The sequence below is a fragment of the Aquarana catesbeiana genome, linkage group LG02, assembly GCF_042186555.1.
Source record: "Aquarana catesbeiana isolate 2022-GZ linkage group LG02, ASM4218655v1, whole genome shotgun sequence".
In the NCBI taxonomy this organism is placed as follows: Eukaryota; Metazoa; Chordata; class Amphibia; order Anura; family Ranidae; genus Aquarana; species Aquarana catesbeiana.
This window is the reverse complement of record NC_133325.1, coordinates 151,635,653-151,652,570: the sequence shown is the minus strand read 5'-3', so window position 1 is coordinate 151,652,570 and position 16,918 is coordinate 151,635,653. Positions and strand designations below refer to the sequence as shown.

The 16,918-nt window shown below is 42.8% G+C and overlaps 1 protein-coding gene across 1 annotated transcript in view; it reads left to right on the top strand.

Annotated features, from left to right (window-relative positions):
* Nucleotides 1-16,918, top strand: part of LOC141127322 (gametocyte-specific factor 1-like) — a 191,605-nt gene that overhangs the window by 82,162 nt on the left and 92,525 nt on the right. The window contains exon 3 of the mRNA XM_073613637.1: nt 2,969-3,107. Within this exon, the coding sequence (XP_073469738.1) occupies nt 2,969-3,107 (139 nt within the window). The remainder of the gene's footprint in view (nt 1-2,968; nt 3,108-16,918) is intronic.

Here is a 16,918-nt window from a genome sequence, read left to right as displayed (position 1 = left end):
AGACTGCTCTGTAAATGTCAAAAGCTGTAAATGAACATTTCTAACATTGTCATATTTATTGTGCTTTTACTTTCTGGAAAAATAGTTTGTTACTCACAGATCTCGAAAGCAGGCAGGTTCCATTTTGGCTGTGGGCATCTGAAGCCCTCCTGTGTTAATTTCCTGGATCTCTGTGCATGCGCATTAATGCCTCAGCGAGACCGTCCTTACTGACCGGTTGCTATAGCAATGTCGGCCTGTTGTGGCGGGTGCTGTCAAGGGCCAGCGGGCTGCAGCTCAGCACAACTCAGGCAGTGGCGGTGTGACCGGGGGGTGGTAGCTGCAGGCTGTCAGAATGTTTACCCCGCTTGCCTCCCTTTCTCCTGTCATCAGAGAATCGCCCATTCGCGTCATCCGCAAATAACGTGAGATTTCGGCAGTGGGCGATTCGCAAAGACTCCTGGTATACATGACGACGCTTTCCCAGTAACCCTTGCAAATCGCCTAGTGACGTAATCGCCTAGGCGAGGAGGGGTGGAAGTTGAGAAGAAATAAAAGAAAATAGGTATTTCTAAGCAGAAAAAATAAAATAAAAATGCCAATTTGAAAAGGGTGAGCTAAGGACATGGAATATAGAGAAAGTTCAGGAAATGGGTGGAACTCCGCTTTAACCACTTCCTGACCAACCGCCGCAGTTATACTGCGGCAGGTTGGCTCCCCTGGGAGAGCTGTCATAACTATATGTCGGCTCGCTTTCCGACCACTAGCGGGCCCGGCGGTCGCTCCACACAGACAGAACAGAGATCTGTCGGTGTAAACTGACAGATCTCTGTTCTGTTAGGAATGAGGAGAGTGATCTGTTGTTCATACTAAGTATGAACAACAAATCGCTCTCCTCACCCAGGCAGTCCTCTCCCCCCCCACAGTTAGAATCGCTCCCTAGGACACAGCTAACCCCTTCCTCACCCCCTAACTGTTAACCCCTTCCCTGCCAGTGTCATTTATACAGTAGTCGGTGCATTTTTTTAGCACTGATCGCTGTATAAATGTCCCAAAAAAGTGTCAAAAGTACCCGATCTGTCCCCCACAATGTCGCAGTCCTGATAAAAAATCGTAGATCCCCGCCATTACTAGTAAAAAAAAAAATAATAATAATAATAAAAATGCCATAAATATAGCCCCTTTTGTAGAAGCTATAATTTTTGTGCAAACCAATGTACGCTTTTTGCGACTTTTTTTTTTTTTTTTTACCAAAAATATGTAGAAGTATACATATTGGGCTAAACTGAGGAAGAATTTTTTTTTTTTTTTTTAATAGGGGCTATTTATTAAAGCCAAAAGTAAAAAAAAAAAAAAATTATTTATTTTTTTTTTTTTTTAAATTGTCACTTTTTTTTGTGTAAAGTGCAAAAATAAAAATCGCATGCCACCAAAAGAAAGCTATTTTTGGGGAAAAAAGGACATCAATTTTGTTTTTGTACAAAGTCGCACCCTCGCGCAATTGTCAGTTAAAACGGCACAGTGCCGAATCGCAAAAAATGGTCTGGTCATTAAGGGGGCAAATCTTCCGGGGCTGAACTGGTTAAACAAATTCTGCTCAAATTTTATTAGTACTAGAAAATGAAAATTGGCACCTGCTATTATGGAGTGGCACAAGATGGTGGTTGTGCAGGAAATGATACAGATTTAAATGGTAAACATGGGCCAATGAATCAAAAGACGGTTGGCGCTAAAAGCAGTGAAAAGGTGTGTTTTCTTTATTTGTTTCAAAGGTAAACCATTGATTGGGACAAGGGGATGGCTATAAAGTAAATGTAAATGATATTTTATAACTGACCCTCATGGACTCCCTGAAACCCATCCATGGAACCTTGATGTAATGGTTGCTAATGGCTATGTTCCCCAGTTGCACTGTGCAGTGTGTTTACTGGGACTGGAGTGATATACTGGTAGTGCTGCAGCTGGGGAATACAGACTTTAAAGTAAAACTATAGGCAAATTTTTTATATTTATTTATTTATTTTTTATATTTTGGATAGATCAAGGGAGGGTTATAACCCCTCGAACTTTTTTTTTTTTTTTTTTTTTTTTTTTTGCCATGTGTGTTCCATTGCGGAGTTTTCCCTTTACTTTCTCATAGCCATACAGGAAGTGAGAGGAAATCCCTGTAAATGAAAGGAGTTCCTTGGTGACCCCAAAGTCACCGGAACTAGTTTCCCCGCTATTACTTTTCTGGGGACAACCCAAAATTTTAAGATTTTCTTTCACTTTCAATGATGGTAAACAGGACAAATGGAGAGGGTGAATCTCCCTAGGGGCACAGAGCATTTTGCCTTTAGTTATACTTTAACGCCCTCCTGACATTGGGAACTTGCTAATAGCATGTTAGTTCACAGCGTGGGTAACAATAGACTTCATTTAATTAACATAAACTGGAAAATACAGATCATCTTTTTTTTCACAATTGAAAATATAGCAAAATGCAGGGCAATAAATCTCATAATTCCTTAACCAATTTATAATGCCTAAATATTTTCTCACTCTTTAATGTGGTGTGTTTTTTTTTTTTAATTATGGGTTCATATCAGAAGGGAAATGTAGGTTTTAATAATTTGCAAAACTTTACTTTTAATATAGGGATATTGGTGGAGGCTTTACTTTTGTATGGGAGAGGCTCGCTTTCTCAGTGAGCCACTGATTGAAGAGGCTGTGCTCCTGTGTAGAAGTTAGAACACATTTGTAGCTAATTCTATAGGTATGGTACTGCATCGTCCTCCATAGGCAGAAGGATGCCCAGGACTGCTGACAGAACCACCAAGTATGAAATATGCAAATAACACTGATATGAAATTGACTTATTTCAGAGGTGTACAATTATATTGTAACATGTTTCTGTTTGTGAATAAACCTATACTTTAACTTGTGAGAAGGCTGATTTATTTTTTTCTTAGTAAAGCAGACTTAACTTTGATTTATTGTTTTCTTTTAGAGCAAACGAGAAAAGGAACAGGACAGGGTGGTGGGTCAACAAGCCTCAAAGAAGAAAACTAAATGGATAGCAATGTCTCTTAAACAAGAAAAAGAAGAGGAGGAGAGAAGGTTGGAGCAAGAAGAGATGCATGTCTATGGTATTCATTTGTTGTTTTTCTCATTGTGCTGGTGTTAGAAATGTAAATAAGAATTGCCTGGTTATTGGTACTGTACAGGCAGAGTCCCCGGGTTACAAACAAGATGGGGTCTGTAGGTTTGTTAAGTTGAATTAGTATGCAAGTTGGAACAGGTACAATTTTCTTTTTTTTTTTTTTTGTGCTACTCAAGCCCAAAAAATGTTTTTTACGTTTTTGGATAGCATAGAGAAGGAATAACACCCCTGTAATGTTTGTTTCGCTGTCTGTGCCCCTGGTATGTAAAGGTAAAAAGTCTAACACAATGCTTTGCAGTATTTTATGCTGCATGTCAAAAACTATGTATGTGTGTGAATCTGTATTAGATCAGAAAGCGCACTGCCGGCTGAGGATACCGGGGTTATGGCAGCTAGCTGCTACCATAACAATGATATCCCCCTTCAAAGTAAGGACGTATATCGGCGTGTGGCGGTCTGGAAGTGGTTAATGTAAAAAAAACTAAATGGTAAAGTTAGCCCAATTTTTTTTTTGTATAATGTGAAAGAAGTTGTTACACTGAGAGAATCGTGATCTTTATTCTAAGAAAAAAAACAATTGTGCAGCTATGTCTCTCTAGAGGGAAAAACAAATATATATATATATATATATATATATATATATATATATATATATATATATATATATATATATATATATATAAAATTTATTTTTTTTCTCTATAGATAGATATATTTCATATTCTCAATCCCCCATTAAATTAGTGGGTACGATGCCCGGCGGGTGTGGAGATTGGAGCTGTGACTCGGTGTACATCTTGCGCCATGTATGTGTTCCTTGATCATCTGATCGAGGGTGTATACTGCTGCGCAAAATGTAAGCACGTTGTTTCCCTGGAAGCCTAGGTTCTGAATCTAGGGAAGCAACTGTCAACACTGAGAAAACTCTCTATACTTAAGGAGAGTTGGGATCGTACCTGACAGGGGCCAGCACAGAGGCGGGTGAAGCTAAAGGGGTGCAGGCACCAGAGCAGAGTAGATGGGTGATGGTCAGGAAGGATAGAGGAAGTCAGGGAAGGCCGATCATGGGCTAGAACTTTCCAATAAGTACGCCTCGTTGCGTGACTTTACGAAACCAGTCGGGGACCATCATTGCTGGAGCTGAGTGATGCCCCTAGCTGCCAGGGGGGGGGGGAAGAACTCTTCCAGTGAGGGGGGGGGGGGGTAGAGTCAAGGGAAAGTAAAGACAGATTTTGGTGGTAGGGGACTCATTTCTCAGGAGGACAGGGAGGGCAATCTGTAATAAAGATCTGAAACGCCGAACTGTATGTTGTCTACCGGGCGCTCAGGTTCAGCACATCACGGATCTGGTGGACAGATTACTGGGAAGGGCTGGGGAAGACCTGGCTGTCATGGTGCATGTTGGCACCAATGACAAAGTCAGAGAAAGATTGAGTGTCTTAAAAAAAATATTTTATAGAAAGCAAGGGGGTTGTGAGACTTTAAATAACGTGCACCTCCATCCCTAAATCAGAAATAAGAAAGGTGATTTTGGGACTTTGAGTGAGGCACAAGACACGTGGTAGGCGAAATTGTTTAATTGGCATATAAACAAAGCGTTGAACAAGAGTATTTTTATCTATATATACACAAGGCGATGACATACAAAAAAGAGGAATTTGTGTATGTACATGCACGCATCTGAAATCACATGGTATCCCATGGAAGTAACTAGTATAGAAAGCCAATGCTCTTTGTGTAATGGATACAAATGCTTTATAGAATGCAAATTAATCAGTTGTCAAGCTATGTGTTGGGAACATAATGATGACATTGCTAGGCTCGACGCGTTTCGTGGCCAGTTGCCACTCATCAGGAGAAAACGCATAGCGTATCTGCAAAAGTGTACCAAATAGGCTCTAATGTTTCGCCCATATAATGAGAAAAGGGTAGGGCAAAAGAAAACATGGTGTATATCTCTCTAGAATTTGAGGTGCACCAAAATTTCCGCCGCCAAAATTATTGTCCGGAAATGGTGTTTTTTCATTCGGCCAAAAGGAAATAGCTGATACCGAAAGGGGGCGTCGTCCACCCATTGTGGGAGTGTTGTGTCCAGTCCTCCCTCCTCTCTTCACAGCGATCTCCCTGTGTCACGGAGCTGAGTGCCCAGGCCATACCTCCTGTGATAGACTGCACACTGATCCAATGGCGGGACATTGAATCAGTGTGATGTGATCACAGGAGGCGGGACATTGTTACTGCGGCCCATGCAATTCAAATCCAGCTCCGTGACACTGAGATCGCCGCTGATGCGGGCACTGACGAGGCTGCATACGATGGGCACAGGCACTGGTGAGGCTGCATATGTCAGGAATTGGTGAGGCTGCATTGGTCTGCTGTACTATGTCTGCAGTCTCTGACCATCTCCTGCATCATATCTGCTAGAGGTGCACCGAATGGAAATTTTGCTAATACTATTGCCAATGTGTTTATGATTGCAGACATGCTACAAGAGATGGTTAGAGACTGCAGACTGCATTTTTCTTGACCTACCTTGCACTAAAGGTGCCAACAATAAATTCATATTTAAATTGATGATATTAAAAAGTTGAATACAATACAATTATATATATATATATATATATATATATATATATATATATATATATATATATATATATATATATATATATATATATAAAATATATATTTTTTATTAATTGTAATTTTTGCGATCAGTTTCGGTTTTTGGCCTAGTGCATCTTTCATTTTTGGTTTCGGCACCAAAATTTACATTCAGTGCACCCCTACCTGGAATACTTGCGTATAAATGGTTCTAAATAAGCAGTTTTGCAAGTCTATCCCGGGAGCTGAGGGAATGAACCCAAGGAGAAAGTGATCGCACCGACACAACCCAGGAGCACCCTCCAGATGTAATAGGCAAAGTTGAAAAAATTCAGATATGTCTGTAGAGTAAATGATATTGGACCAGTATGTGTGAATAGTACCAGTATATACATACAGTATTAATGAACTATAAACCAACACCCATTATTGCCTGAAAAAGTGAAAAGCTTACATAGTTACATAGTAGGTGAGGTTGAAAAAAGACACAAGTCCATCAAGTCCAACCTATGTGTGTGATTGTGTCAGTATTTCATTACATATCCCTGTATGTTGCGGTCATTCAGGTGATTATCTAATAGTTTCTTGAAGCTTTCAATGCTCCCTGCTGAGACCACCGCCTGTGGAAGGGAATTCCACATCCTTGCCGCTCTTACAGTAAAGAACCCTCTACGTAGTTTAAGGTTAAACCTCTTTTCTTCTAATTGTAATGAGTGGCCACGAGTCTTATTAAACTCTCTTCTGCGAAAAAGTTTTATCCCTATTGTGGGGTCACCAGTACAGTATTTGTAAATTGAAATCATATCCCCTCTCAAGCGTCTCTTCTCCAGAGAGAATAAGTTCAGTGCTCGCAACCTTTCCTTATAACTAAGATCCTCCAGACCCTTTATTAGCTTTGTTGCCCTTCTTTGTACTCGCTCCATTTCCAGTACATCCCTCCTGAGGACTGGTGCCCAGAACTGGACAGCATACTCCAGGTGCGGCCGGACCAGAGTCTTGTAGAGCGGGAGAATTATCGTTTTATCTCTGAAGTTGATCCCCCTTTTAATGCATGCCAATATTCTGTTTGCTTTATTAGCAGCAGCTTGGCATTGCATGCCATTGCTGAGCCTATCATCTACTAGGACCCCCAGGTCCTTTTCCATTCTAGATTCCCCCAGAGGTTCTCCCCCAGTGTATAGATTGCATTCATATTTTTGCCACCCAAATGCATTATTTTACATTTTTCTACATTGAACCTCATTTGCCATGTAGTCGCCCACCCCATTAATTTGTTCAGGTCTTTTTGCAAGGTTTCCACATCCTGCGGAGAAGTTATTGCCCTGCTTAGCTTAGTATCGTCTGCAAATACAGAGATTGAATGGTTTATCCCATCCTCCAGGTCGTTTATAAACAAATTAAATAGGATTGGTCCCAGCACAGAACCCTGGGGAACCCCACTACCCACCCCTTACCATTCTGAGTACTCCCCATTTATCACCACCCTCTGAACACGCCGTTGTAGCCAGTTTTCAATCCATGTACTCACCCTATGGTCCATGCCAACGGACCTTATTTTGTACAGTAAACGTTTATTTGGAACTGTGTCAAATGCTTTTGCAAAATCCAGATACACCATGTCTACGGGCCTTCCTTTATCTAGATGGCAACTCACCTCCTCATAGAAGGTTAATAGATTGGTTTGGCAAGAACGATTCTTCATGAATCCATGCTGATTACTGCTAATGATATCATTCTTATTACTAAAATCTTGTATATAGTCCCTTATCATCCCCTCCAAGAGTTTACATACTATTGATGTTAGGCTAACTGGTCTGTAATTCCCAGGGATGTTTTTGGGCTCTTTTTTAATATTGGTGCTACATTGGCTTTTCTCCAATCAGCTGGTACCATTCCAGTCAATAGACTGTCTGTAAAAATTAGGAACAACGGTCTGGCAATCACCTGACTGAGTTCCCTAAGTACCCTCGGATGCAAACCATCTGGTCCTGGTGATTTATTAATGTTAAGTTTCTCAAGTCTAATTTTAATTCCGTCCTCTGTTAACCATGTAGGTGCTTCCTGTGTTGTGTCATGAGGATAAACACTGCAGTTTTGGTTACTGAAGCCCCCCCGATTCACTCGTGAATACTGAGGAGAAGAATAAATTCAATACCTTTGCCATCTCCCCATCCTTTGTAACCAGAATTTCTTGGGATTTTTTTTTGCTCTCCTCCGCTATGTGTCTTTCATGTTCTATCTTAGCCGTCCTAATTGCACCCTTACATTTCTTATTGCATTCTTTGTAAAGTCTGAATGCTGAGGATGATCCCACCTTGTATTTTTTGAAGGCCTTCTCCTTTGCTTTTATATGCATTTTTACATTGGAGTTAAGCCATCCAGGATTTTTGTTCGCTCTTTTAAATTTATTACCCAATGGGATACATTGGCTATTGCCCTTATTTAATATGCTCTTAAAGCAAACCCATCTCTCCTCCGTATTCTTTGTTCCTAATATTTTATCCCAATTTATGCCTTTTAGCAAGGTTTGTAGTTTAGGGAAGTTGGCTCTTTTGAAATTCAGTGTCTTTGTGTTCCCTTCATGTTTCCTATTTGTGTGATTTATACTGAAACTAATTGACCTGTGATCGCTGTTACCTAAATTGCCCCGTATTTCCACATCTGTGATCAGGTCTGTATTGTTGGTAATCAGTAGATCCAGTAATGTTTTATTTCTAGTTGGTGCGTCTACCATCTGACCCATAAAATTGTCCTGCAAGACATTAAGGAACTGGCGAGCCTTAAATGAATGCGCGGTTCCCTCCGCCCAGTCTATGTCTGGATAATTAAAATCCCCCATTATGATAACACTTCCCATCCTTGCTGCTAATCCAATTTGTGATAGGAGATCCGTCTCCACTTCCTCCCTCAGGTTAGGGGGCCTATAGCATACTCCCAGTATTATTTTCCCCTTAGCTTCATCCCTTTGGAGCTCTACCCATAAGGATTCTACCTCCTCACTAGCTCCCTCAGTGATGTCATCTCTCATATTCACTTGTACATTATTCTTGATATATAGGCATACCCCTCCCCCTTTTTTACCCTCTCTATCCTTGCGGTATAGGGTATACCCTTGAATGTTTGCCACCCAATCATGAGAGCTGTTGAACCAGGTCTCTGAAATTCCCACAAAATCCAAATCCTCCTTGTACAACAGTATCTCTAGTTCACCCATCTTGTCCGCCATGCTCCTGGCATTGGTGAACATGCCACATAGTTTAGACCGGTCGCATATTGTCCTCGTATTGGGTGTTTCAAGATTGCAACTAGGACTTGCTACTGTACTCACCTTGTGTTTTTGTGCTCTGGTTAATCTACCACTAATGCCCCTAATACTACCCTCTGGAATATCTTCCGCGCTGGCTATCACTGTCTCTGGACCCTCCCCCCCCATCGCCTAGTTTAAAAACCCCTCTAACTTTTTGGCCATCTTCATTCCCAGCAGATCTGCACCCTCCTTATTTAGGTGCAGTCCGTCCCTTCTATAGTACCGGTTGCCGACAGAGAAGTTGGCCCAGTCCTCCAGGAACCCAAACCCCTCCCTACTACACCAGCTCTTCAGCCACTTGTTTACTTCCCTAATCTCCCTCTGCCTTTCTGGTGTGGCTCGATGTACCGGTAGTATTCCTGAGAACACTACCTTGGAGGTCCTTTTCCTCAATTTAGCACCTAAGTCCCTAAAATCGTTCTTTAGGACACTCCATCTGCCTCTGACTTTGTCATTGGTGCCAACATGCACCATGACAGCCGGGTCTTCCCCAGCCCCTCCCAGTAATCTGTCCACAAGATCCGTAATGTGCCGAACCCGAGCGCCCGGTAGACAACATACTGTTCGGCGCTTCAGGTCTTGGTTACAGATTGCCCTCTCTGTCCTTCTAAGAATTGAGTCCCCTACCACCAGAATCTGTCTTTCCTTTCCCTTTGCTGCCCCCCCACTCTCACTGGAGGAGTTCTTCCCCTGGCAGCTAGGAGAGTCCCTCATCTCCAGCAGTGCTGGTCCCTGACTGGTTTCACTAATGTCACTCAATGGAGCGTACTTATTGGGATGCTCCAGTCCTGGATCGGCCTCTCTGGCACTTCCCCCTCTACCCCTCCTGACTGTCACCCATCTACTCTTTGCTAGTGCCTGCACCTCTTTGTCTCCACCCGCCTCTGTGCTGGCCCCTGCCGGCACCTGCCGTGTACGTTCCTGGCTTACCTTTAGTATGGAGGGACTTCTCAGTGCTGACAGTTGCTTCCCCAGATTCAGAACCTGGGCTTCCAGGGAAACAATGTGCTTACATTTTGCACAGCAGTATTCGCCCTCGATCGGATGATCAAGGAACGCATACATGCGGCAAGATGTACAAAGAGTCGCCTCTCCACACCTGCCGGGCATCGTACCTATTAAATTTAGTGAGGATTTGGGGATTTTACCCTGTCCAAATTGCCTAACAGCTAGCTTCCTGGTACTAATACTCAAGACAATACACAGGTACTCACAGACCTACGTGCAATCGCAGAACAGTCGCAGACCTACGTGCACTATACAATACTCAAGTATACAGTACACAATACACAAGTACTAACGATCCACACACACTACTCAGATACTCACACTACACAGGTACTATGACCCCTGTTATAACCTCCTGTTTTAAACTCTGGTTTTTAACTCCCACTTATATCAGCTCCACTTACACCGAGTTCCACAGCCTCAGACTGAGCACGCTCAGACTGAGTCCTACACCCAGTTAAATAGGCACCTGTGAGCAATTAACCACCCCCCTTAATTGATAGACTGATGGAACCAGAGAAAAAAAAAAAAAAAAAGCGATTTAAAAAGTGACAGCAAAAGGCAAATGAAAAACTAAAAGGAAAAGCCCCAAAAATGCAACCCAGCAATCAAACGGCAAGCAATCAAACGGCAAGCAATCAGCAAGACTTGTACACTCTAACTCTGGTTTTTAACTCCCACTTATACCAGCTCCACTTACACAAAGTTCCACAGCCTCAGACTGAGCACCAAAGCGTTGTAGATACAAAGTGAAGGGAATCATATTTTTTCACCTTTTGCCTATTAATGTTTGGAGGGTGCTCCTGGGGTGTGTTGGTGTGCTTGCTTTCTCCTTTAACTTCATTCCCCCAGCTCCCGTGATAGACTTGCCTCCCAGATCCCGGCTTGCAACACTGCTTATTTAGAACCATTTATATGCAAGTATTCCAGGAAGATATACACCATGTTTTCCCTTGCCCCTACCTTTTTCTCATCTGGGCAAAACATTAGATCCTATTTTTGGTACTTTTTTTTTTTTTTTTTTAACATATGCTATGCGTTTGCTCCTGATGAGTGGCAACTGGTCACAAACGCGTCAAGCCCATCAATGTCCTCATGTTCCCAACACTTAGCTTCACCTCAACTGTGATTCATTTACATTCTATAAAGCATTAGTATCAATTGCTCAGTAAGCATTGGCTTTTTATACTATTTACTTCCATGGGATACTATGCTATTTCAGATGCGTGCATGTACATACACAAATTCCTCTTTCTTTTCTATGCCGTCGCCTTGTGTGTGTGTGTGTGTGTGTGTATATAGATAAAAATACTCAGGTTCAACACTTTGTTTATATGCCAATTAAACAATTTCTCGTACCATGTGTCTTGTGCCTCACTCAAAGTCCTAAAAACCCCTTTCTAAAAAAAAAAAAAAAAAAAAAAAAAAAAAAAGATTTTAGGGATTTAGGAGCCAAATTGGGGAATAGGACCTCCAAGGTAGTCTCAGAAATACTTCTGGTACCCCTAGCCACACCAGAAAGGTAGCAGGAGATTAGGGAAGTAAACAAGTGGCTGAGGAGCTGGTGTAGAAAGGAGGGGTTTGGGTTCCTGGAGAACTGGGCTGACTTCTCAGTCGGTTACCAGCCCTTTAGCAGGGACGGACCTATAGCTTTTCTTTAAAATATATTGTAATGCCTTATGTACTCCTCTACAGTGTTTATCCTCATGACACAACACAGGAAGCACCTCCATGCACCTCCGGCAGAGGACAGAATTAAAATTAGACTTGAGAAACTTAACATTAATAAATCACCAGGACCAGATGGCTTGCATCCGAGGGTACTTAGGGAACTCAGTCAAGTGATTGCCAGACCGTAAAATTTTTCCTAATTTTTACTGACAGTCTACTGACTGGAATGGTACCAGCTGATTGGAGAAAAGTCAATGTAGTACCAATATTTAAAAAGGGCCCAAAATACATCCCTGGGAATTTCAGACCAGTTAGCCTAACATCAATAGTATGTAAACTCTTGGAGGGGATGATAAGGGACTATATACAAGATTTTAGTAATGAGAACGGTATCATTAGCAGTAATCAGCATGGATTCATGAAGAATCGTTCTTGCCAAACAAATCTACTAACCTTCTATGAGGAGCTGAGTTGCCATCTAGATAAAGGAAGGCCCGTAGACGTGGTGAATCTGGACTTTGCAAAAGCATTTGACACAGTTCCCCATAAACGTTTACTGTACAAATTAAGGTCCATTGGCATGGACCATAGGGTGAATACATGGATTGAAAACTGGCTACAAGGGCGATTTCAGAGGGTGGTGATAAATGGGGAGTACTCGGAATGGTCAGGGGTGGGTAGTGGGGTTCCCCAGGGTTCTGTGCTGGGACCAATCCTATTTAATTTGTTCATAAACGACCTGGAGGATGGGATAAACAGTTCAATCTCTGTATTTGCAGACGATACTAAGCTAAGCAGGGCAATAACTTCTCCGCAGGATGTGGAAACCTTGCAAGAAGATCTGAACAAATTAATGGGGTGGGCAACTACATGGCAAATGAGGTTCAATGTAAAATAATGCATTTGGGTGGCAAAAATATGAATGCAATCTATACATTGGGGGGAGAACCTCTGGGGGAATCTAGGATGGAAAGGGACCTGGGGGTCTTAGTAGATGATAGGCTCAGCAATGGCATGCAATGCCAAGCTGCTGCTAACAAAGCAAACAGAATATTGGCATGCATTAAAAAGGGGATCAACTCCAGAGATAAAACGATAATTCTCCCACTCTACAAGACTCTGGTCCAGCCGCACCTAGAGTATGCTGTCCAGTTCTGGGCACCAGTCCTCAGGAAGGATGTACTGGAAATGGAGCATGTACAAAGAAGGGCAACAAAGCTAATAAACGGTCTGGAGGATCTTGGTTATGAGGAAAGGTTGCGAGCACTGAACTTATTCTCTCTGGAGAAGAGACGCTTGAGAGGGGATATGGTTTCAATATACAAATACCATACTGGTGACCCTACAATAGAAATAAAACTTTTTTGCAGAAGAGAGTTTAACAAGGCTCGTAGCCACTCATTAAAATTAGAAGAAAAGAGGTTTAACCTTAAACTACGTAGAGGGTTCTTTACTGTAAGAGCGGCAAGGATGTGGAATTCCCTTCCACAGGCGGTGGTCTCAGCGGGGAGCATCGATAGCTTCAAGAAACTATTAGATAAGCACCTGAATGACCACAACATACAGGTATATACAATGTAATACTGACACATAATCACACATAGGTTGGACTTGATGGACTTGTCTTTTTTTCAACCTCACCTACTATGTAACTATGAGTTAAAGTGTAAATGCCCTGTTTAAAAGTGCTTAAAACAGCGCGTGTCTCAGCAACTGGAGGGGGGGTTTCTTTCCCCCTAATGGGAAAATGAGTGGCGGAGGATATATGTAAACCTTACACCCTCCCCCCGCTGCTCGCCTGCCCTTCTATGTTGTTGCTAATACACAGTAAAACTAAAGATTCGCCCCGGTACATGGGTACCGTTTCCGCCAGTAAACATAACAGTAGTAAATAGAGTATAAGGTTTATTCAAATAAAATTGTTTACATGCATAGATAACACCAACAGCTGCCAATTTAAAAAAGATACATAAACAAGAGGTATTGGTACATAGCTGTAATGGTAGTCATACTACCCGACTAGTTTCGCAAGATCCAGCTCACTCTTCAGGGGTGGATGTGTGTAACAATGTACCTAGGATGAAAAAACGTATATATTTTTGTCAATATGGCACAGTATTGATCATAAAGGCACAGGGTAGGAGGGGTCATAGGTCCCCATACTTACCACTGAGCTTGACCTTGGCTAACAGGTGTGCAGCTCCAAGACGGCGGTAGCAGGTGCCTCACCAGGGAGCTGAGGGGGCGGAGTCAGATGGGACCCCACCAGGGGCCAAACGGAGAGCAGGCATGGCAAGGGTGTAGTGATGTATCCAAAGAGACCTCGTTGGTCCATAAAGAGTATAGGATGTGAATATGTTTGTCAGGCTTCTAAAGTAAGTATTGGCATAAAGATATGTATGCGTGAATGAAAGGCCTGGGCCAAAGATGGTAAGGACATGGAGATGATAAGAAACATAGGATAACAGAGGGATACACAGAACATTGCTTGCTGGTAATATGAGACATCGCAGCATGGCTGCAGTTTCCTCTCCTCCTCTGCTGTGTACGATGTAAGGCGCCGCCGCACGCAAAGCTGACGTCAGAGAAAGGAGGGCAAGGAAGGGGCGTGGCTTAAGCGGTTGGCGCCGTGTGTGGACTCTGTGTCCTTACAACACATGGCGCACAGTAATCGGGCTCAAACCTGAAAAAAACTTAAAAGCTTTTAGAGCTGATACTCTGTAACAGACGGTGTCTATCAGAGCAGCAAAAGCAAGGCTGACACACAGACGCGCTGGTGCTTGTGAGAGGTTTACACAGGCATATACAGTACAGGAAAAAAACTTATTGTCCTTCTATGCTGCCATTGTTTTTTTCCTAATATTGTTCAAGTAAATAGAACAAACTTAGAGGGCCTCTGCTTTTGTGCTTTGCACTATGGCTTCAAGGCTTACTACTAGAGTGCTAACCACCCCCAGGCACTGGGAACTCCAGTCATGCCTCCACATTGTCATCCTCTCTGGGGATACCTGGCATGGCAAGCCAGGGTGAGCCGTTAGAATCGGCTGGTGGTGCTACTGCTTTTCATACTTAAGCCCCTGTATATGGGACTGAGATTGTATTTTCCTCTGCCGTGCAAGGCTTAGAGGAAGTTTTAGCCGCTTTAATCACATCCTCCATTGAAGGGGATAGGAAGCGTGCTAGATCCATCTCTCCCACTCCAGGAAAAGTAGTAACGACAGATGCCAGCCTCTCAGACTGGGGAGCAGTACCAGAAAGACAACTGTCCAGAGACGGTGATCAAAACTCAAAGAGCCCTGCCATCAATATCCTAGAGATTCGGACAGTGTAGCTGGCTCTGAAAACCTGGACCTCCAGGTTAGAGAATTGTACTGTCCGGATTCAATCCGACAATACCACGACTGTTGGCCTATATCAATCACCAAGGGGGCACCTAGAGTCTCTCAGTTCAGAGAGAGGTGAACCATATCCTAACTTGGGCAGTAAGGAATGTCCCATCCCTATGGGCAGTTTTCATTCCGGGAGTACAAAATTGGCTGGCGGACTATCTGTCACCAGCAGTTATTCCCACAGGAATGGTCTCTTCACCCGAAGTGTTTTGGGCTGTTTGCCAACGATGGGGGACTCAAGACATAGATCTTCTAGCCTTCAGATTCAACATGAAGTTAAACAACTTTGTGTCCAGAACAAGGGATCCACTCACATACAAAACATATGCGCCAGTAATCCTGTGGGATCAGTTTTCACTGAGCTATGCATTCCCCGCGATTCAGTTGCTACCTCGACTTCCTTGCAGGTTCAAACTGGAAAGAAAGCCGGTAATTCTGGTAGCACCAGCAGGGCCCAGAAGGTCATGGTATGCAGGAATCGTAAAGATGGCAGTGGAGGGTCCTTGGCCTCTCCCAGGAGGGGTTACAAGGACCAGACCTGCTCTCGCGGGGGGCGATATTCCATCCTACTTTAGGAACGCTAAATTTAACGGCTTGGCTATTGAAACCCACATTCTGAAGAAACGTGGATTTTCTAGGTCAGTTATCTCGACTTTATTCAGCGCAAGGAAGCCAGCTTCCAGAGCTATATTATAGAGTTTGGAAAGCTTATGTTTCCTGGTGTAAATCCAAGAGTTGGCACGCTCGGAGATATATTCTAGGCAGAATTCTTGCCTTTCTACTATTGGACGTAGGGATGAAGTTGGCCTTAAGTATTATTAAGGGCCAGGTCTCAGCCTTATCGGTTTTATATCAAATAATGCTTGCTACACCTGATCTAGTCCGGGGTTTTTTCTTGCAGGGAGTGATGCGGATTAATCCACCAGTTTAATCACTCTTAAAGCCCTTGAGACTTGAATTTAGTTTGTCAGTGTTACAAAACAGTCATTTGAACCATTACAGCATATTCTGCTGGTCCTCCTGACTAGGAAGCTGATATTTTTTTTATTGCTATATCCTCAGCTAGGAGGGTATCAAGTTTGGCTGCTCTTTCTTGTAAAGAGCCATATTTGAATATTTACGAGGACAGAGTGTTACGCCCTCGTCCAAGCTTTTTGCCAAAAGTGATTTCAGACCTTCATCTGAATGAAGACATTGTCCTGCCATCATTTTTTCCCAAGACCATGTTTCAGGGAAGATAAGTCACTACATTATCTTGATGTAGTGAGGGCAGTAGTAGTAAGACTGCTCAGATTCGTAAGACTGATGTCTTATTTATTCTGCCAGAGGGTCCTAAGAAAGGACAGGCAGCGTCAAAATCCACTGTTGCTAAGAGGATTTGGCAAGTTATAATTTAAACTTATGATTTAAGAGATAAGATTCCCCTATTCAAGTTAAGACGCACTCTACCAAAGCGATTAGTGTTTCTTGGATAGTGCGTGACCAGGCCTCCTTTACTCAGATCTGCAAGGCCGCAACTTGGTCTTCGGTCCATACATTCACAAATTTTTATCAAGTGGATGTAAGAAAGAATGAGGATGTTGCCTTTGGGCGCTGTATGCTGCAGGTAGCAGTATAAATCCTCAGGTCTGCGGGTGCCCTATGGGCTGTGTCTCCCTCCCCTCAAGTGGCATTGCTTTGGGATGTACCAGTAAGTAGTTACTTGAGGCCCTGTGTCCTATGATGTACGATAAAGAAAATAAGATTTTTTTTTATAACAGCTTACCTGTAAAATCCTTTTCTTGGAGTACATCATAGGACATAGGTGTCCCTCCCTTC